This window comes from Canis aureus, chromosome 22, assembly GCF_053574225.1.
Source record: "Canis aureus isolate CA01 chromosome 22, VMU_Caureus_v.1.0, whole genome shotgun sequence".
NCBI classification, from domain to species: Eukaryota; Metazoa; Chordata; class Mammalia; order Carnivora; family Canidae; genus Canis; species Canis aureus.
Genome location: NC_135632.1, coordinates 42,758,107 through 42,779,707, shown reverse-complemented (window position 1 = coordinate 42,779,707; position 21,601 = coordinate 42,758,107). Strand labels below are relative to the sequence as shown.

General features: G+C 46.8%; 1 protein-coding gene and 1 long non-coding RNA gene across 8 annotated transcripts in view; one reads left to right on the top strand and one right to left on the bottom strand.

Moving 5' to 3' along the window:
* LOC144294098 (uncharacterized) overlaps positions 1 to 1,490 on the bottom strand; it is a 12,792-nt gene extending 11,302 nt beyond the window's left edge. Inside the window, exons 1-2 of the long non-coding RNA XR_013361498.1 lie at positions 1,064 to 1,490; positions 795 to 886 (exon numbers count right to left, since the gene is read on the bottom strand). This is a non-coding gene — a long non-coding RNA (uncharacterized LOC144294098). The remainder of the gene's footprint in view (positions 1 to 794; positions 887 to 1,063) is intronic.
* ZNF619 (zinc finger protein 619) lies at positions 1,261 to 21,601 on the top strand. Of its 7 annotated transcripts, XM_077865664.1 has the most exons (6): positions 1,650 to 1,754; positions 2,401 to 2,486; positions 6,706 to 6,832; positions 7,402 to 7,518; positions 9,777 to 10,861; positions 18,060 to 21,601. In XM_077865664.1, exons 2-6 carry the CDS (start codon positions 2,463 to 2,465, stop codon positions 18,144 to 18,146), a joined length of 1,440 nt encoding a protein of 479 aa, XP_077721790.1. In that variant the 5' UTR covers positions 1,650 to 1,754; positions 2,401 to 2,462; the 3' UTR covers positions 18,147 to 21,601. The 7 variants fall into 7 exon arrangements, with proteins under 7 accessions (XP_077721784.1, XP_077721785.1, XP_077721790.1 ...); XM_077865658.1 differs by lacking the exons at positions 1,650 to 1,754; positions 18,060 to 21,601 and adding an exon at positions 1,261 to 1,391 and having other exon boundaries at positions 9,777 to 13,786; XM_077865659.1 differs by lacking the exons at positions 1,650 to 1,754; positions 18,060 to 21,601 and adding an exon at positions 1,264 to 1,391 and having other exon boundaries at positions 2,409 to 2,486; positions 9,777 to 13,786.

Below are 21,601 nucleotides of genomic sequence, written 5' to 3'. Positions count from 1 at the left end.
TGTATGTTGATTTTATATCCTGTAATTTTGTTCTTTATATAGATTTTGGATTTTTTTGTGGTGTCTTTTGGGTTTTCTACAGAATGTATTGTTGCAAGTGACAGCCATTCTAGAATCTGAAGGTTTTGGGACAGTATCTGAAAAATCAGGTACTTCTGAAGGGTTTTAAAAAGCAAACCACCACCAACAAAAAAGCAGAACCGTGTCATGACCAGATTCATATTTTAGATCATCCTGGCTGTCCTGAGGAAAGAAGGGAGCAATGGGGCCAGACTGGGGGTGGGGCAAGAACAGCAATTCAGTTAGAAGATGTTCCTAACAGGACAGTTAGGAGGCGGCTACAACAATCCAGGTAAGAGGAGATGCAGAACAAGGGATCAGTTATGACTCCCACATGAATGATTTGGTTGGTGGATGGAGAGGGGTGCTGAAACCATGCTCCACAGGGTTAATGAGGTAAAATGTTACCAGCAAGACCTCCACTGAGCCCCTTTCTTCGCAGGAATGTTAACTTTATCTTTTAGAGGCAAACAAGAGGAAGAGCTCCAGCTGGCCTAAACCAGTTCCAGCTCGGACCACTGGCTCACACTGTGATCTATCTAGATCATGGCGTGTTTTGCCTCATTAAAATCTCACTCCAGAGAAGCACAAGCTTTATTAACATAACACAGGATGCATGTATAGGCATGTTTTCTAAGTACACCTGTGCAACCTTATGCCCACCTTTACATGTGATGACAAAACTCTCCTTTCTGAATATTCATTCTAGCCTAAAATAAAAAGAACCCGCTCACCTCTGCTGTGCGAGTCACAGCCTTGGGAGTGATTCCTTCAGTGCAAAAAAAAGGTTCCTTTGTCTGACAACTCCACCTGGTGTGGTCTCTACCTGTAACGCACCAAGAAACAACTCACCTGGTTGGGTTACAGTTTGTGGGGGGACAGGGGCAAGGCAACCCTGGAAAGTGGAACAGGAGGGCGAGGAAAGGAGGATGAGATCAGCCTGGAACAGTTTTAGGTTCTCGTGGATTAGCCTAGTAGAAAGAGACAGCAGGCAAGTTAATACCCAGGACTTCAGCTCAAAGGTGTCTGCACAATGTCTGGCCAGGAGGAAGCTCTGCTACCCTGTTATTGTACCGGGCCCGGAGAAAGAGATAGGGGAGCGTGTTACGGGAAGCTGGCCACCACACAGGAATAACGACGCGTCCGCACTTCTTTATGATGCAGATCCAGAGTCACCCCGTGACCGCGCTGAGTTTGAGTTCGAAACTGCCGCCGTTCCCAATTAAGAAAGGGAAGCACAGAGTTTCAGTCACCGCACGGAGCCTACCGTGACCAGCTGGTGGAGCCGGGGGCCGAACCGGACAGCCAGACCTGGCACTTGGCGACCTCAGGTGCCGCTGGACAGAGCCTGGGGCCGGGGATGGCGAGGCGGTGACGGTCCTGCCGGCGCCCCTGGAGCCGCACAGCGCGCGGCGGGCTCGGGGTCCCGGGGCAGGCGCCCCGCGCAGGGCGGGAGCAGGTGGCGCGCCTGGCTCGGCACCATGGAGAAGGCGGCCTCCCGGCTTCCTAGAGCGGCGCGGCCGGGGAGCGGGCGGGGAGCGGCCGGGGAGCGCTTCCGCCTCGGCTGCGCCCGCCCCGCCCCCGCCCCCGCCCCCGTGCGGCGGCCCGGCCCGCGGGGTCCCGGAGCTCGGGCGGGAGCCGCGGACGCGCCCTCGGCCTCCTGCCCCGCGGCGCTGGCCTGACCCCAGCTCGCGGTACTCGGGGTGGGGGCCGGCGGCGCGGGGGGGCGGAGCGTTCCGGTGCCCGTCGCGTCTGCGGGCTGCACCGAGCCCTGGGGCCAGATCACCCACCGCCGGTCCCGGGGCTCCGTTATCCTGCTTTGCTCTAAATTCTCGCTTTGGGTTTTTGCACCTTTGCTAGAACCGTTCGGGACAAACTACTACTTACTAATTCATTCGTAGTGGCCCAGGGATTTTCTTGACTCTTGCTCCGCAGACGTTCTTTCGAGGAATTTTAAGCCTCACCAGGCAGATTTGTAGAATCTATTTATTTTTTAAAGGTTCTATTTATTTATTCGTGAGAGAGAGAGGCAGAGACCCAGGCAGAGGGAGAAGCAGGCCCCATGCAGGGAGCCCGACGCGGGACTCGATCCCGGGTCTCCAGGATCACGCCCTGGGCCGCAGGCGGCGCTGAACCGCTGCGCCACCCGGGCTGCCCCAGATTTGTAGAATTTATAGATGCAGGAAGCAGATGCGGCACCCCATGAACCACCGGAGACGGTGCACCGAGAGCATCCACAGTGCCCCAAGAATATCGTTTCCAAGGAGAGAGGCAGGGAGACGGAGGGGGAAGAGGTGGGGAACAAGGCAAGGTCAGCCTCATTGTCATTCTCTCTCTTAGCCCCGCAGGTTCTTGCTTTTCCAAACAGAGAGGGCAGTGCATGAAGCCAGGGGTCATCAGCCATGCTCCAGACAGTGTGGCCCCAGGTGAGCTGAGCTTTCTTCCAGCTTTCCACATTCAGAACAGATCTGATCCATCACTACAGGAGTAGTAGCCTGACCTGGCCAGTCTTGTGCCTAGCTTTGCATCCATCAGTTGAGTATGGCATACTCCTGTATGTTAGGGGAAGTGATGAGGGCGAGTAGGTAAATGGGAGGATCGGGTTGCTTGGAAACGAGGGAAGCTCCAGCTAAGAAACTCTCCAAGAAAGTGAGGATCTACATCCATGCAGACTAGGGACCATAAAAGTATGGCTCACAGATGAGCAGCTTCGGCATCACCCAGGGGCTTGCTAAAAAGGCAGAATCTTAGGCCCCGACACAGATCTCCAGAATCAGAATCTATGTTTGTATGATATCTGGGGAGTGAATGGGCAAGTTAAAATTTGGGGAGTGCTAGTCTGCATCACACCATACAGAGGAAGGCCACATGCTGCGTTTAAAAAGGCATTCCCACAGGAGGAGCTTGCCCTGTAGATCACAAAGTCAGTGTACAATGAAGCCAGCACTGGGGAGCCTTTGGAGGGTGTGGATTGACGAGGGAGGTAGATTCTTGGAGGAACGCGGAGTTTGGAGCTGATGCCAGTGCCACCAGCCCATTGCAAAGATGATAGCTTAACCTCTGTGAGAGCCTGAACCCTTTGTTGGCACAAATTCATACAGCACTGGAAGCAGTGGTCCTTCCAAAAATTTCCTGGCACTAGAGGATGCTTGCATTGAATTTTTCTCCAGCATTCTAGATCTTGTAATGAGAAGCCTGGTGTCTCATGTAATGGATGTGTCCTGTAATTAGGAACCCTGTTCAAGACTCAAGGATGATGTGTATGTAGACACTGGACCATCCACCCCTCTTCCAGCACTTAAGCCAAAATTAGTTCCAAGTCAGGAAATGTTTAAACACCTGTAGGGGCAATCTCTTCTCTCCTAGTGCTTTATGTGGGGTATGGTAGTCACTCAGGATTGGGTTCCAATAAGGAGACCTGAAGTGACAGTGGCTTAAAGGAGATAGAGGCTTCTTTCCCATGCAAGAGAAGTCGGGGAGAGGCAATCCAGGGATGTTGTAGCAGTTCCAGTGTTATCACACACCAGGCTCTTTCACTTTTTCTGCTTCACCATCTTACCACTGACTCTCATGTTCAGGGCCATTTCACGGTCCAAGGTGGCTGCTTTATCTCCAGCTATCATGTGTGCATTCCAGATGGAGATGACAAAAAAGCCTAACCTCTCATCTGTTTGCACGCTTTCAGGAACCTTCCCGGAGAGTCCCCAACAATTTTTGTACTTGTGTTTCATTGGCTTCACTTAGTTGCCAGAGCTGGGAGCAGCCCCAAGTAAAATTACAATTTGATTATTAAAAAAGAAAGGGAGGGAAAAAAATACACATATATGTTTAGACAATGGTCGTGCTTTTTTTTTTTTTAAGATGTATTTATTTGAGTGAGAATGAGGGAGAGAGAGAGAGAGAGAGCGTGAAGGGGGGTAGGAGGCGAACAGAGGGAGAGGGGGAGAGAGAGAATCCTTAAGTAGTCTCCCCACTGAGCATAGAGCCTGACGTGGGGCTCAATCCCCACACCCTGGGATCATGACCTAGGCTAAAATCTAGAGTTGGCCGCTTACCTGACTGAGGCATACAAACCCCCCTAGACAACTGTATTATCTATAATCTCTATAAGAAATGTTCCCCTAATCTCATTTGTACTTGTAAGTGCAGGGATTTATATAACACCATGTGCCAGGCAATATTTTAGTTCATTACATGTATCAACTCATTCCACCCTTATAAGAGCCTTGTAAGATAGGCACTCCTATTATCCCAGTTTTCCAAGTGGGGAAACCGAGGCAAAAAAGTTTGAATATCTCATCCAAGGTCATACAGATGGTGGTTATCAGAGATGGGATTTGAACCTAGGGATTCTGAGTCTAGAGCTGAGCTTGTCAACCTCAGTGTTATTGACATTTTGGGCCAGATAATTTTTTTGTTGGGGGGGGGAGGGTCTCCTGTGTGTTGTTGTAGGATGATTAGCAGCATCCCTGGCCTCTACCTACTAAATGCCAGTAGCACTCCCACCATCTGATGGTTGTAACAACTAAAAACGTCTCCAGGCGCGCCTGAGTGGCTTAATCAGTTAGGCTTAATCACATCCTCTGCCTTCAGCGCAGGTCATGATCTTGGGGTCCTGGGATCGAGCCCCACATTGGGCCCTGTACTCAGTAAAGAGTCGCCCTCTCCCTCTGCCCCTCCCTCCCACTTGTGTACACTCTCTCTCAAATAATTATTATAAATAAATCTAAAAAAAAAAAAAAAACCCAGTCCCAGACAGTGAGTGCCATATGTCTCCTTGTGAGCATTTTCCCGTTGAGAAGCACAGCCCGGGATCCCTGGGTGGCGCAGCGGTTTGGCGCCTGTCTTTGGCCCAGGGCGCGATCCTGGAGACCCGGGATCGAATCCCACATCAGGCTCCCAGTGCATGGAGCCTGCTTCTCCCTCTGCCTGTGTCTCTGCCTCTCTCTCTCTCTCTCTCTCTCTGTGACTATCATAAATAAAAAAAATTAAAAAAAAATTAAAAAAAAAAAAGAGAAGCACAGCCCTAAAGCCTGTGCTATTTTTCTCTGTGCTATGCTGCCTCCAAACCCACATCCCCTATAGGGGAATCGACAGCCCTGTTTCACATCATGGAGAGGGACTAAGTGCTAGCAAAGGACAAAAGTGGAGTGATCAGAGATGAAACAAGTTGTTGAGAAGCTGAATGTTGTAGGAAACAAGGAACAAGGAATGCACCGATTAGAGGGGTGTCTCAGAGGTGTGGAGGGGTAGAAAGCCATGATATGAGGAAGGCAGGTCAAGTCCATGTTCCCAGCTGTTGGCTCTGAAGGAAGTAAAGAGAAGTTTGGTTAACATTTGGGGTCAGTGAACTATTTATTATGCACTGTCTAGTAAGGAAGCCACTAGCTATATGTGCCTGTTTAGAATTAAAATTAATTAAAGTAAGAAATTCAGTTCCTCATACTAGGCACATTTAAACTTCCTGGTCAAGGTGATACCTGATTTCTTCAGTGTCTGGTTATTATCTTTCCTTTGCAACTATTCAGAAATCTATGGGGAGACATTTAAGATCATGCAAGTATCCTGCTCCTCACCAAAATCTCCTAGATTTAGCATCCATTGATGATTCTTGTCTGTACCAGTTCTTTATCATGATGGCTGCAATCCTGCAGTTCTTCTGTAGTTCTGTTTCTTCCATCCAGCAAGACACTAGGCAGTTTGTTAACAGACTGAGGTGTAGAGTATAGTGTAAGACAAGGAGAGACGGCATAGTGCCCCTCATTTATATAAGTGGTCAGTTCATTTTGAAATGTTTGCTTCCTTATACAACCTTAAAATAAATACTCAGATAAAGAAGACTCCTTCTTGTCTATTTCAAGGTGCTTAACATCACTAATTCCCATCATCTATAATAGAGAATAATAATTCTTACTTCACATGTGTGTTCTGATGATTGAGTGAATTGATGTAAAAGTAGTTGGCATAGGACAAGGGATGGTTTCCTTCTCTCCTGAGAATGTGGAAATGGCCCCATCGGGAGGCAGTGAGACACACTTGGCGCAGAGGGCAGGTTGGATGGAGCTTAGATGATCAGGGAGCAAGTCCATGCTCAAGGATGGAGACTGCCATCCTGTTCCTGGAGTCAGGTGTTAGGGGAGGAGGTGTCACTGCACATTGCCTTCAAGGGACAACCAACTCTCTGATAAGACCTTAATCAGACCACATCCTCTGATTAAATCTGATAAGGCAAGATGGCAGAAAGAGGGAGAACCATCCAGGGTGAAGGGAACTCTGTGCCCATGGAATTGTTCCTCTGTCTATAAAAAGACATGGAAGAAAAAGACCAGAGAGAAACCCAGTAGATGGAGTCAGGGTAAAAGACAGATACCTGCTATGGTCATTTTAGAGAACATTCTAGAAAGATCAACCCAGCTCACGGAACCAGACATGGGGGTGATGTGACCATCAGGCAGGTGGGCTCCAGAGGTATGCACATGGAAAATGTGCTGAGGGCTGTCCTCACCTAGGGTACGTTTGTGGCTCTCCAGTATAAGCCTCCCATGGGGCTCCGAGCCATGGACTCCAGTAGAGTCAGCTCTTCCCTGGAGTTCAGGTCCCTCCTCAGTGCTTACATGGGGCTTGAGCAGGAGCCTGTTGTTCCAGGGGCCAGTGACCTTTGAGGATGTGGCCGTGTACTTCCCCCAGAGTCAGTGGACCAGCCTGGACCCCATGCAGAGGGCCTTGTACCGGGAGGTGATGCTGGAGAATTATGCAAACATAACTTCCTTGGGTAAGTCCTTCCTTGTCCCTGAACTAGCTCTGCCCAGGGGCTGCTGGCTTCCTCCTTGGTGGATCTGGGATCTCCTGTACCCCTAGGACTGATGTGCCATGAGGCGAGCTCCCTAATCCCCCATTTCTGGTGCAGCTAATGGAGAAAGATCTAGCCTCACTTTGGTTTTCAGAAGGACTTGCCTCTTCACTTCTTCCTGGTGGGGACTCTCCTGAGAGGGGTTTTAGCTCGGCACAGACAGCTGAGTGGGTTCCTGGTGGCCCCACGTTTGCCCCTCCACTCTTGTAGTACCCTGAAGTCCTGGGCCCCATTTCCCCTGTGTGAGAGGCTCCTAGGACCCCTGGGCACACCTCTAACTACAGCAGGAGCTTTCTGTCTTCTCTTATAGAGCTAGAGTACGCTTCCTCTCCAGCAAAACAATTTGTGCCTTCCTTAGATCCCCAGATTCTCTCCACACTGAGCTCACTTCGTGTCTCAGGATGCTTAGTCACCTGGCAAAGCAGATGGTGGATGGACAGGTGTCAGCAGGGACCCTGTTCAGCTTCTTGTTCCTTTTCTTTCTTCTTCAGCAGCATTTCCATTCCCCAAACCAGATCTGATATTCCAGCTGGAGCGCGGGGAAGCACCATGGGGCCTGGATCCCTGGATACCCATTGAGGGAGAGGCCTTGGGAGGTGTCCACCCAGGTAAGCAGGAGAACCTATCACCTTCCTCTTTGGCTTGGCCTCCTCCTGTCTTTTAATGATTCAACATGAAGAGTTTTGCTTCTGTCTTACCAGTTCTTGTGAGGGTGAAGATGGTTACTCTCATTCAGGAGAAAGCCCCTCACTAGAGCTTCAGCCCCATACTGGAAAAGATCCACCCAGAAAATTTTTTTTCTGTTATTTTTCTTTGTAAAGCTAAAGGATTTCAGAGACACTTAGTGAAAAAAGGCTTTTGGGGGTCAATTTAGGAATATAAATACAATATAGTAAGAACTTGTTTCTTTTTTTAAGACTTATTTGTTTATTTGAGAGCAAGAGAGAAATGGGGAGGTGTAAAGGGATAGGGAGACAGTCTTTTTTTAATATTTTATTTATTCATGAGAGATACAGAGAGAAGTCAGAGACACAGGCAGAGGGAGAAGCAGGCTCCTCGAAGGGAGCTCGATGTAAGACTTGATCCTGGAACTCTAGGATCACATCCTGAGCCAAAGGCAGATGCTCAACCACTGAGCCACCCAGGTGTCCTGGGAGAGAGAGTCTTAAACAGACTGCACTAAGAATGGGAGCCTTATCCCATGACCCCTAGATTATGACCTGAGCTGAAACCAAGAGTTGATGCTTGACCAACTGAGCCATGCAGGAGCCCCAGAACTTGTTTCTGTAAGAACATTTTATGTATGTGTGTATGAAATTACATGGGAAGAGAAATTCCATGAACTCCTAAACATTATTAGCTTTTGAAAGAAAGCCTGTTTATTTATTGGGAACAAATGCTTTCCTGTTTTGGAAGGTTCAGAATTGAGGTGAATGAGAACCATCCAGAGATTGGGTGCTTACTTAGCCTTCTCATTCAGTTGGCTCTGTTCTCATGCTCTTTCCATTCCTTATGTTGTTCAGAGTCTTGTAAACCAAATGCTCCTTCCTAATTTGGCGCCACTTCTGTCATCATCTGTCCCTTTGGGTTGACTCAGCACTTCCTATCATCATTTTTTTTTTTTTTTAAGATTTTAATTGAGAGAGAGAGAGAGCAAGAGTGAGGGAGCATGAGCAGAGGGAGAGGGAGAAGCAGACTCCCTGCTGAGTAGGGAGCCCAATGCACGACTCAATCCCAGGACTCTGGGATCATGACCTGAGTTTAAGGCAGACGCTTAACTAATTGAACCATCCAGGTGCCCATTTCCCATCTTGATGAGAAACCTTTTCCTGTCGACCGCCTGCAGTGGACAGTGTTTTCCTTTGCCACAGCTGCGCATGGTCTGTTTAGTGTGCCAATGACTTTTTAAGCCAGCACTGTCTAGTGATAGAAATGTTCTATATCTGTGCTGCCCAATATATTAGCCATTGTCCTCATCAGTGCTTGAACTGTGGCTATACAAACAAGGAACTGAATTTTAAATTTTGTCCCATTTTAATTAAATTTAATTAGCCACATCTTAGTCAGTGTCTGCCTTCGGCTCAGGTCATGATCTCAGCGTCCTAGAATCAAGCCCCATGTGGGGCTCCCTACTTAATAGCAGGGAGTCTGCTTCTCCCTTTCCCTCTGCCCCTCCCTCTGCTTGTGCTCTTGAGCATGCTCTCTCTCTTTCTCTCTCTCAAATAAATAAATAAAATCTTTAAGACAGCCAAAAATAAAAGAAAAATAAGAAAATAAATTTAAATAACCACAGGTGTCTAGGGTTGCCTTATGGGCAGTGCAGCTTAAAACAATTACAAGAACAGCCTCCACCTGCCTTTTTAGCTTCTAGATCAGTGGTTTCGAATTCTGGTGAGCATCCGAATCTTGTGAGGGGCTTGTTAGAACGTGGACTTATTGGATACCACCTCCGGAGGTTCTAATTCAGCAGGACTGGGGTGGGGCCTGGGAATTTGCATTACTAACAAGTTTCCCTGCGGTGGTAGTCCCAGGACCACGCTTTGAGGGCTACTGTCCTTGAGAATCTCAAACCATATCTTTTAAACTCTGTAGAGTATACGACTCTTGGTCTCAGGGTCATGAGTTCAAGCCCCACATTGGGTGTAGAGATTACGTGATATAAATAAGTAAATAAAATTTGAAAAACTACGTAGTTGTAAAAAACCTAGTTCTTCTAATAGAGAAGACTCAGTTTAAAAAAAAAAATAGTCTGGACTATACTAGACTTAAATAGTATAAAATCTGTCATTAATCCATTTTTTTTTTAAAAAGTAAACTCTACATTTATAGCTTAAGTGCTTCCTCTGTTTTCTTTTTATCATGTGAGGTGGTAAAAACAAGACTGAGAATGAGGAGCAAACCCCAAGACTGAACATTTCCGAAGACTCAGTGGTCCACAGGCTGATGGTGGAGGGGCTGCTCAGAGAAGCTCCCCAGCCCCCTCACCGTAAGGATAGCTTAGAGAAGCCACAGCTGTGTGACATAGGGGAGAAAACAAACAAAGGAGTTTTCACAGACTTGCTGGCCCAGGATTACAAATCCTCCAGCATTGAAAGAGAGGAGACAGTCAGGCAACTAGAAGGAAATGCTGGTGTCAGCACACATTTCCTTACACAGCAGGGCCTCCCCAGAGGACAGGCAGTTTATAAATGTGGTGCATGTGGCCGGTATTTCAGCCAACACTCAGACCTTCTCCAGCATCAGAGGATTCATACTGATGACCAGCCCTACAAGTGCAAAGAATGCGGGAAAGCCTTCAGGTATAACTCAAAACTATTCCGGCACCAGAAAACCCACACCGGGGAGAAACCTTACTCATGTCAGGAATGTGGACAGGCCTTCAGTCAAAATTCCCACCTCCTTCAGCACCAGAAACTCCACGGTGGAGAGAAGCCCTATGCATGTAAGGACTGTGGGAAAGCCTTCAGCTACAACTCAAAACTAATCCGGCATCAGCGAATCCACACTGGGGAGAAACCCTTTAGGTGTAAGGACTGTGGGAAGGCTTTCAGGTGTAGCTATGACTGCATTGTCCATGAGCGAATTCACACTGGGGAGAAGCCCTACGAATGTCAGGTGTGTGGGAAAAGTTTCAGTTCAAATTCAGTCCTCGTTCAGCACCAGCGAATCCACACCGGAGAGAAACCGTACGAGTGTAAAGAGTGTGGGAAAGCCTTCCGCCGAAGCTCGGTATTTCTCCAGCACCAGAGGCTCCACACGGGGGAGAAGCTCTACAAATGCAAAGAGTGCTGGAAAACTTTCAGCTGTAGCTCACGCTTTATAGTACACCAGCGAATCCACACTGGGGAGAAGCCCTATGGCTGCCTGGAGTGTGGGAAAGCATTCAATCAGAAGGTAACCCTGGTCCAGCATCAGCGGCTCCACACAGGGGAGAGGCCTTACGAGTGCAAGGTGTGCGGGAAAGCCTTCAAGTGGAGCGCAAGTTTCATTCAGCACCAAAAGTTGCATGCTCGCAAGAAAGTGGCCCAAGTGACAGGGCCAGCCACACTGGGGCCCCGCTGCCCCTCTTCTAGCTGTCCCCCTCTGCCTGCCCCACATGTGCACTCTGCCCCCACCGTGCCAGGGGCTGCCTCAGCTTCCCCACACCCCATGCTCCTTCCTCCCTCCATGCCTGTCTTTGTGCTGCTCCCCTTGTCTGAAATGGCCAATTCTTCACCTGTTCAAATAGTGCCTTTCTTTCAGGATCTCACTTCTCCTGGGAAGTCCTCCACTGGGAGCCCGAATCCTTTGTCCCATTCCCCCTGAGCTCCCTCACATCCTCCACCACCCACCCACCTAGACTTACCAGTTTCCCTGGGCTCCTGACCGTGTCTGTGTTGTTTCTCCTCCCATCTTCCCAACTCCATTTTTATCCTCACACTGAAGAAATGGTAGGTGTTGTCCTTTACAGTTTCCAGTTTGGGCCTGTACCATCAGTCTACTAGATTTGGTAGAGTTTACAGAACATTTTGGGGCTTAGGGAGATGGCATTCCAATGGGATAGCCTGTTGTAATTCAAGAGACATGAGATTCAAAGGCCGTGGGAGGAGGTAATGAGAGAAAGTATCCAGTGATTGCTTTCAGAAATTAAGGAGGCTCATTTGGTGGGGCAGTAGCAAGGCTCACTGTGTGGAATCTGAGCCTGGAACTTCTTACTACCTTGGTAATGACCATTTGAGGATCCTGTGTAACTAGCCAATAGACCGAGGAAATCACCAGTGAAAAGAATATGAAGTGATGAGTCAGCATTGGTAGCAATAATGTAAAATCATGTCTCTAAACCTCGTTGGAAGGGGATGTTTCTGTTTGGGTTCCTTTTCTATTCCTGTCCACATCTTTGTTTAATTTCAGTGCCCACTCAAATATGTAGGTATGAAAAGTGATTTGGGCCTGTCTAGTAGAGGGCAGGTGCCTGGTTATAGCCATCTTTCAGTTATACATGGAATGAACTTGGCATCATGCTGGCGAGCCTCTGAGGAAAGGTGAGAAACCTGACCCTGACTTACTGTAGCTCCTGCTTCAGAGGAGAGATCATAATTAATCATACACATACTTGGATGTATTCTCACACCTATTCCACATCCTCTGATTAAATCTGAATTTTTGAGTCCTGGTACTTTTTTTTTTTTTTTTTTTTTTTTTTATGATAGTCACACACACACACACAGAGACACAGGCAGAGGGAGAAGCAGGCTCCATGCACTGGGAGCCCAACGTGGGATTCGATCCCGGGTCTCCAGGATCGTGCCCTGGGCCAAAGGCAGGCGCCAAACCGCTGCGCCACCCAGGGATCCTGAGTCCTGGTACTTTTTTAAAATATTATTTTATTTCTCCATTTGACAGAGAAAGGGAGAGAGAGAGAGAGCACAAGCAGGTGGAGTGGCAGGAAGAGGGAGAGGGAGAAGCAGGCTCCACACTGAGCAGGGAGCCTGATGTGGAACTTGAACCCAGGACCCCAGGATCATGACCTGAGCCAAAGGCAGACGTTTAACCAACTGAGCCCCCCAGGCACTCCTGTTTATGGACTCTAATCTTATCAGATATTTTGATGTCACTGGTTTAGTTATACTGTTCATCTAATGGTATGGGCCCTGATCCTCACAATCACTGCTTCAGGACAGCGTAGCAACATATGGAAACGTACTTTACATAGTTAAGGAATTTAGCACTAAGGAAAGGATATGTACACTGTTATGATAACACCATACTATTATGTCTGCAAGGGAGGGCGTAAAGATACATTTTTGGTTAGGCTTATTGAGATATACTTCATATCCTTTACCCTTTTGGTATTTTTTATTTTTTAAAAGATTTATTTATTTATTTATGATAGAGAGAGAGGGACTGAGACACCAGCAGAGGGAGAAGCAGGCTCCATGCCGGGAGCCTGACACGGGACTCGATCCTGGGACTCCAGGATCGTGCCCTGGGCCAAAGGCAGGCGCAAAACCACCGAGCCACCCAGGGATCCCCGCTTTACCTTTTTAAAGTAGACAGTTTGGTGAACTTTGACAAATGAATACAGTTGTGTATCCAAGGTAAAGAAAATTTCCATCACCCTCAGCATAGGGAGAAATTTAAATGGTTTGTGAGATGTTGGAAGTTTTTCTTTATTTTCTTCCTTGATAAGATTTGTGTAATACGTATAATTCAGCAGAAGAAAAAGCAGAAACCAAACTTACCTTCAGAGCTTCCAGACTCTGCAAAATGCAAAGATCCCTCACCTAGAATCAGTATTAAGCAGTCAAAATGCAGGAAAACGACAATGACTGTGGTTTCTTTGTCATTAGTTCCCTCACGTACACTATATATATATATATTTCTAAAAGTCCTATTTATTTCCCACAAGCACTATTCAACAGGGCCCCAGGGCTTCTGGGAGGATTAGAGAAAGAAGAGTGGGAATGAGAGGCTCTGAAACTAGCCAGACTTCAGAAAAGTAGAGCTTCTAAATATAGTTTAAGGTGAGAAGCAAGCAAAAAGTGTAGGGAAAAATAAATACCAGCTCTGGCTTGAAAAATGATTTTTGATTCCTCACAGCCAATAGATCTATGGGTTTCTGATGATAATTGTTATTTTCTCATTTATTTCTTCCTTTTTATTAACTCAACAGGCATGTAGAGTTGCACATTGTTGCACAAATGTGCAATACAACCTCCACAGCACTTACTGGGTGCTAAAAGATGAATAATGTGCCATTCTTTCTAATGTAGGGACCAGTGTCACCAGGTTGTCTGGCATTTAGTAGGCACTTGGGTGTCTTTTGACAAGAGCCATATGTAGCTCACAGAAAGGGCAGTTGTATAAAAATAAACTCATATGTCACTTAAATTCCAACGTAGAGTTCTTCCAAGAGTTTTATTTTCTCTAAAGTGCAATGACAATGTCTAAACATACCTATTCCCCCCTCCCTCCCAAACTTATTAGTTTCACATGAGCAGGAGTACTGCCCACCTCCTTCAGGAAAGGGATATGGGTATCACAATACCTGAATTGTTTAGTTTTGCGACTTTTGCCTTTATCAGTGAGTTGGCTAGGTTAAGACCCTTTAAAAATAACAAACTTACTTTAATGAACGTAAATACACTCAATTATCAGGATTCCTACGAGTAGCCTGGCAGTAAGGGCAAGAATGCCGCGGGAGATCTGGAGCCTGGAAGACCCAAGCGGGAACAACAGGCTGTCTCTGCTTTCTTCACTTCTGACCACTAATCTCCTCTTTGCAGTGCTGCTGTCTCTGCCCCTAGGCACACAACAGAAGTTGCCCTAGGTTTCATGTTTACAACTCCATTCCAGGGAGCAGTCCAATCTCCCAGGCTGTGGTGCATTTCTGGGAGAGAATCTAATCTGCCCACTTTAGGTGAGGTGTTCACTTGTCTACTCCTCGCTGGCAGAGGGGTTAGGTCACATAGTGAATGAGGCTGCTCTGGTCCCACTCTGGTAAGGGGGAGTTAACTGGGCTGATCAGACACCTGAAAAGTATCTTGCGGACTTCTGAGATCACAACCTTTTCTCTTGTTTCTATTGTTCCAGGTCTCCTGGCACTAAGATAACTGAGGAGAAGCTTCAGGGTATTTTTTCCCCAATGCCTGGAATTTAGCTTTGACATCCCTCTATGGGAGGTGTTGATCATCCTCCATTAATGTTTCTTGGTTCACAGTAAGCTCTCAGTGTGTGCATTCAGATCTTTTGTTGACGACTTGTGACTGGCTAGTGTTGGGGTGGAGGAGCTAGTGGGTTATGGGAAGTGAGGTAATGGTTCCCTCTGATTTCCACATACTCTGTATTTGGGATAAACAGGCACTTCTGGTCATGAGTTGAGTGAGAGTGAATCTCTGTGCCTCTTGGGCCTTTTCCTTTGGGGTCTGTGTATGTAGTCCACTCAGCAGCTGCAAGGCCAGCTCCCTGGTTAGAGCTCTCCATCTGGTTCATTTCTTGTTATAGTTATTGATTTTCCTTGTCTTTCCACAGCCACTCCAACATGGAAGTTGGCTGGTGGTAAAAAACAAGGTGGCTGCATGATTTCTCCTTTAATCTAGCTACCACTGCCATGCCTCCTGAAGGAATAGGCCTCCAGCAGGTACTCCCTCCATCTCCGTAAACTGTTCCTACCCCATCCCTCATTCCCTGAAGCTGAGATTTCTAAGTAGCACCTTCAGAGAGCTCTCATTCTGTACACTGCCTGTATCCTTTATGGTAACAGAGATCAGGCATGTTGTTACCTGAGTAACAGGTAAGTCCAGTGTAAATTGTAATGTGCTCGGTTGTCCTCAGTGTTTACAGTGTGAAGTTGGGCTAATTCTCTAGTTTCTGGCCTTCTCTCCAGGTTAGCACTCAGTATGTCAAGTCTGGCCCTACTAAGACCTCAGTTAAGGGAACAGTGATAGAGCACAGACTCCAAATTGTTCATCTTCACCAGTCCCGCCCCTGCGTTGGGTTCCAGGAACAGTGCGGGCTTAGGAGATGCACACAGCTGTTTGCCTGTATGACCCGCCCTGCAGGCCAACAAGTCTGGCTTTTCCATCACAGCTGCACGTGGAACCCCCAAACATCTGCGTAGTTCCTGGCCCTGCTGCAGCCCCATCTGTGGCCAGCTGCTGAAGTGTGCGCAGGCAGGCAGGCAGGCAGGCAGGCTTGCAACAAGACCGCTGCTAGACTTCTGCAGCACTGACACCTGCAGTGAGGGCGCGGCTTTGCAAGCGGGCGCAGGAGTGTCCGGGACCAGCGCACCACCGAGAGAGAGGGAAGCCCCCCGGCTTCCTAGAAGGGGAGGCGGGCTCGGGGGCTCCGGCTCGCCGCGGGGTGGCCGAGCCCCTGCGCTCCGCAGGAGGGGCGCTCGGTTGCGGCCCGCTGGTGCCCGTGAGCCGTCTTCGGCCTCTCGAGGGTCTGGCCAGCCTTGACCTGGAAGCGCCTGGCCCAGGGGCCAGTGATCTGCGCCCCGGGCCGTGGAGCGCGCTCCCTGGTCCTCCAGCGCACCTGCCTCGTGCCAGCGCCCCGTTGCGGCTGGAGGTGGCGGCTGGTGTCCTGGCTCCCCGGGGGTCCGAGCGGGTCTGCGCCCGCCGCCACCCAGGGGCGCACTGGAGCAGCTTCGTCCTGCTTGGACTCGCGGCCACGCCGCCACCTGCAGCTCGTCCCGCAGCCCTTCTGGGTCCAGGCGTCCTCCGCCCTCTTTCTCTCCAGAGGCGGCCTCTCCTCGCCAGGGTGTCCAAGGTGAACAAAGCCGGACAGGTTTTAATCAGTAATAACTGCTGCAGGAGGGGAGAGTCCAGGGTGAACGGAACGCAGCTTTGACTGGTACAGAAGTGGCTGGACTTTTTAAAAGGAGAATGGACCGTGTGTGTGTGTGTGTGTGTGTGTGTGTGTGTGTAAGAGAGAGAGAGAGAGGCCCCGGGGAGTCAGGGAGAAGTCATGTGAGACCCATATGGTTTGCTAGCGGGTCTCAGGGAAGTTTGGCTCCTACCCTCCAGAGACTGGGAGACAGGGGCCCTGTCTTCAGGTGTTGGGTGGAACGAACACTAAATTCTGTTGGCAGCCCTGAATTTTCTCAGATAGACACTCTGAGTGTTTGTTGGTCTTTACACGCCAAGGTTAAGGCTGAGTAGAGAAAGGGCCCAGGAGAGACCGGCTCGAGTTTGGCCAAGGACAGAATCTTTGTCAATGGTCAGGGTCACTGAACATGCTCAGCAAAAACAATTTTCTTCTCCAACCCAGTCACTGAAGCCAGGATTCTCCAGCTGAGACTCAGTTCTGGACAATGGAGTGTAGTGGTTTATTTTGAGAAGCTTTGTGCCTTGCCACCAAGAATGTGGAAAAATACACTGAAGGAGTAACTACAACTGTGGGTGAGGGTAGGGGCCCAGCTGCCCTGGAGTGGTAGGATAGTCATTGTTTTGAGTCTAGGAGTCTGGGGATGGTGAGTAATGAATGTGCTTACGGGCTGCAAGAGAGGGGAAATCTCACTTGGAGGTCTTCTGCTGTCTTACTCTCAGGCTCTTCCTTTTCCAAAATTAGGGAGCCATGCGGGAAGCTGGGACTCAGTACCTATGCTCCAGAAAGTGTGGTCTTAGGTGATCTTGATAACCTTTCTTAGATTAGCTCTCAGATCAGCACAGGACTCAGGCATGACATGGCTCCCCCTTGCTACACAGTTATGGAAAGTGTATATGTGTGTCTATGCACATGATGGTGTGTTTGGGAAAAGTGGTTTGAGGTGACATGAGATTATCCAGGGAAATATCTTTGATTGGAGAGAGGACATGCTATTCAGAAGATCCATTTAAATGTGTGAAGTTGGAACCACCTGCCAGTAAAACTTTCTGGGAACTATAAATCCATATCACTTTCAACAAATGAAGTCTATCAACAGGCAGGAAAAGCCTTTTAGGGGAATATGTTTGCTCTGTAAATTGTGTATGCAGAAGAGCATAAGATTAGGGCTTTTCTGTTCATTCAGTAGGTATGTACTGAGCACCCTATGTGCCATGCCATGAAATAGGCTTTGGAAGTATCAGGGAAACATCACTAATTGTTATATAATGTATTGACCTCTTACTTTTATAGATTCATTCATTTAACAAATTTTATGAAGTTCCTACTTTGTGCCAATGCTCATCAAAACTGCCTTCATAAAAGAGCTGAATAAATGACAAGAGCACATGTTCCTGAATGAGAAACATTAGTTTTATGAAACTGTTGCTTCACAAATTAATCTATAAATCAAGGCAATCCCAATGGAAATAATTTTTGTTCCAAACTCCTAAAGAATCTGAATTCAGAAATTTATATGAAAGAATAGATCAAAAGATTAGCTAAGGATATTTTGAGAAAATAAAAAAGCGATTTTGCTCGACTCAGATAGCAATATTTTCTTGAGATCTTGGTTCTCTACCGCTAACCCTACTTTAGTACATACTCAGGGCCTCCTAAGTTTCTAAAGTTTCTTCCTGAGTAAGACAGTTGTGCTCCTTCTTTAGAAGGCTCCTCTTTCCCCAACCCACCCACCTTGTCTTCCTGGGTGTTCCACTTCCCTTTCCACTTGCTAAAAGCAGAGGATGAGCTGAAAGGAGTTCCAGAATCCACTTTGATTCCCAGTACTCTTCTGTTCTAATAGCTCTGGTGGAGCAAGGGAAGGTACCATGGGCCCAGATGCCTGCACACAGGTTGGCTGAAAGGTCATGAGAGAGGTCAGTACAGGTAAGTAGGAGAATCTATGAACTTCCTTTCCAATTCACCTCTCCCTTTGTTTTAATAATTTATCACACATGGGACACCTGGGTGGCTCAGTGGTTGAACATCTGCCTTCAGTTCAGAGCATGAACTTGGAGACCCAGGATTGACTCCCTCAGTGGGCTCCTTGCAGGGAACCTGCATCTCCCTCCTCTGCCTCTCTCTCTGTGTCTCTCATGAATAAATAAAATATTTTAAAGATTTTGTCACACAAAGGGGTTTTCTTTCTCGAATGGCCGCTGTGGGGGATGAAAATGGTCATTCTTAAAGTATTGTAGAATTTTTGGCAGAAGTTCACTGGATTACCAGCCCTGAACTGGGAAGGACCTTCCCCAGGGATCCATACCTGCAAGGGTTCTACAGGTTTTGCCACATATTTGTGTTACCACCCTCCTCCAGCCACACACTTTTTTTTTTCATGTAATGGGATAATTTAATTTTCTACTATTTTCTGTACAAAGATGCATTTTATTTTATGTTTATTTTTATATTTTTAAAAGATTTTATTTATTCATTTGAGACAGAGATACAGAGACAGCAGGGGCAGAGGGAGAAGCAGACTCCCTGCTGAGCAGGAGCCAGATGCAGGGCTCTATTCCCTGACCCTGAGATTATGACCTGAGCGGAAATCAAGAGTCAGATGCTTAACTGACTGAGCCACCCAGGTGTCCTAAAAATGTAATGTTCCTAAAAATTGACCTAAAAATAAACTTGGTGAGGAATTCATGGTCATAACTGGGATGGAGACTAGCTTTCTTCATTTGAAAGAAGTCCATTAAGTGAGATTTTTAAAAATCCAGAAGAGTATATTGTGGCCTTTCCTATTCTTCTCAGCCTCTTCCAATTTCTCAAACTATACAGTGTTTATATAGCATTTCCCCTTTTAATTCAGCCCTACCGTTACTTTGAAGCAGTGCCTCTCAGGAAGGACTTTACTCCAGGAAGGACTTACGACTATTTTGGTGATGGGGCGCCTGGGTGGCTCAGTCTGTTAAGCATCTGCTTCGAGCTCAGTTCATGATCCCAGGGTCCTGGGATGGAGCCCTGCATCAGGTTCCCTGATCAGCGGAGAATCTGCTTGTCCCTCTTGCCCTGGCTTGTGCTCTCTCTCTTGCTCTCTCTCTCATAAATAAATAAATTCTTAAAAAAAAAGACAATTTTGGTGAAAAAACTTCCCTGCATCTACTGTGAATTCTCTTTATGGGCTGTTTAGCCTGGTAATGACCTTCACGGGGGAACTCAGAGGACTTTTCTTCCATTCTTTTTTAATGGGTAGGAAATAGGTAGGACTCAGGAGGAAAAAAATAAAAATTCAAGCTTAGTGCATCCAGATGCAGATGCATCACTGCATCACTCCCACATCATCTCTAAGAAAAACAATTAAAGCTGGAGAAAAAAAGATAATGATTTTTGATTTCTGGAAGTTATATTCATTAACTGTGTTTTCCAGTAGTAATTAGGAAGAAAACTTTCAGTAGAGAGGATCTTTAGTGTAGCGAGTAGGGGTCCAGACAAGCTGGAGGTGCACCATCTTTTTTCATAGCTAGTCTACAGGACAGAGGAACCTCTGAAAAACCATTGTATTATAGCAGTGTAAGAGCAGGAGAGAAAAAGATGGGATCTCTGTGGTCCTATTTGATGGACAGGAATTTATCTTGCTCATAGTCCATCATATGGAACACTGGGAAGGCTGAGACAGTATGCCTTAAATTATTTGTAATAGTCCTTGGAGTATTTATAAAGAGCTTGATCGTAATATTAGATTTCAGAGACCTATTCTGCAGTGAGTTAGTATTTTTTTTTATCAATGACAAGATAAAACAGAATAAAAGCCCATCTAGAATAATGCCTTATACAATATAGGAAAGATAACATCTTTGATGGAGAGAAAAACCTTTGTAAACTGTACAGATAGGAGAAAAAAATCTAAATGCTCCTTCAACACTTAACAGAAAACAGTTTTCCTCTCAGATACTAAAGGACTAATGGAACTGCTTTTGGAATAGGTTTTAGGCTTGTAGTCAGAACAAGGACATTGGGCAAATGGTAGACAAAATGAAAGAAGATAAGCTGAGTGGGAGGGAAAGGAGTTTCCTTAGAAGAAAGTTTGAGTCCATAAAAGGCAGGCCAGGCAGATATACAAGGGAGCAGGACATTCCTATATATAAATGGCCTTAAAGATATGACTAAACATCTTCATTAATAGAGGGCAAAAAGAAGGAAGAATGGGGAGGACATCATGTCCAGGGAAGCATGGATCTGTTGTGGGGGAAACTGTGGACTCAATGTGACAGTTGTCCATGCTCAGCAGCAGGGCTGGAAACTTGTGTCCTCATACTGTTAAGAGTAGGCAGATAGGTTCTAAGAGACCTCTGGAGACCAGCACTAAGGAAGTCTTGGCCAGCTATCAGGAAGCTCAGAGTCCTGTCCTGACAATGGTCCACAATAGGCCAGATCAAACCAGATAAGCCCAATATGCAGATGCCGTAACAGGAAACTCCTGACCAAATTAGGAAGAAAAAGGAGGAAACCCACTTTTCACCCCAAGTAATGAATATTCTGCCCCCTAGTTAACAACTCTCAATAAAAGATAAAAATCCAATGGCCTGGGCACACATCTCTCTCTTTCCTCTGTCTCTCTTGAGGTCACCTGCTCTTATATCTCACGTGTATTTTTCACTTTAATATCTTTCCCACTTGTGTCACTTGTCTGCTGTGCTGTGTGTCTGTCCTTGAATTCATTCTCATGACAAGACCAAGAACCTTCAGTTGCTCCTTTGGGTCTAGTTGGGTCAAGGTCCCAGGGCCTGAGGTCTCCCCAGTTTACCCAGCAGCAATACCAAGGAGGGTTTGTAAAAAACCTAGGATATCATAAAGTCAAGCAGTGGAAAATAGAAAGGCAACTAGGAATTTTAAAAAAATTGTGCAATAAGAAAATATAATCTTTGTACACCATTTGGCTCTATAGTGAACACTATTTACATGGTACAGGGAAAAGGTCTTTCTAAATTACTGGAATAACCAGAGATAGAGATATTTTTGGGTGATATCTGGGCACTGCAATCATTATTGCCACCCACAGATTCTGGCCATATTGCAGGAACCAAAAGGGCCCAGAATTTATAAACATTCCTTTACACACAGCAGTGCACACATTTGTGTGTGTGTAAATTCTTCTGACTAGCTTACCTTGAGTATAAAAGCGTGGCTCCCAAAAGAGGAGTTGCTCTGATACAGAAAGACCCACTCCAGTATCCTAATGCAGGGCTTGATCTCAGGACCTTGAGATAATGACCTGAGCTGAAATCAAGGGTTAGATGCTAAACCGAATGAGCCACTCAGGCACCCCTGCTTCTGCTTTCTGTGGTTACCTCATTTCAAATAAAATTTCGTAAAACTTTTGCTAATTAAATCTTATTTAACCTA

What these genes read in the sequence shown, in the direction of transcription:
- ZNF619 (XM_077865658.1), top strand. Translation starts at nt 2,463, where the DNA reads ATGCTCCAGACAGTGTGGCCCCAG. An exon ending in TCCAGACAGTGTGGCCCCAG is followed by an intron (nt 2,487 to 6,705) that starts GTGAGCTGAGCT and finishes CTGTTGTTCCAG; the next exon opens with GGGCCAGTGACCTTTGAGGA. An exon ending in CTTGGGAGGTGTCCACCCAG is followed by an intron (nt 7,519 to 9,776) that starts GTAAGCAGGAGA and finishes TTATCATGTGAG; the next exon opens with GTGGTAAAAACAAGACTGAG.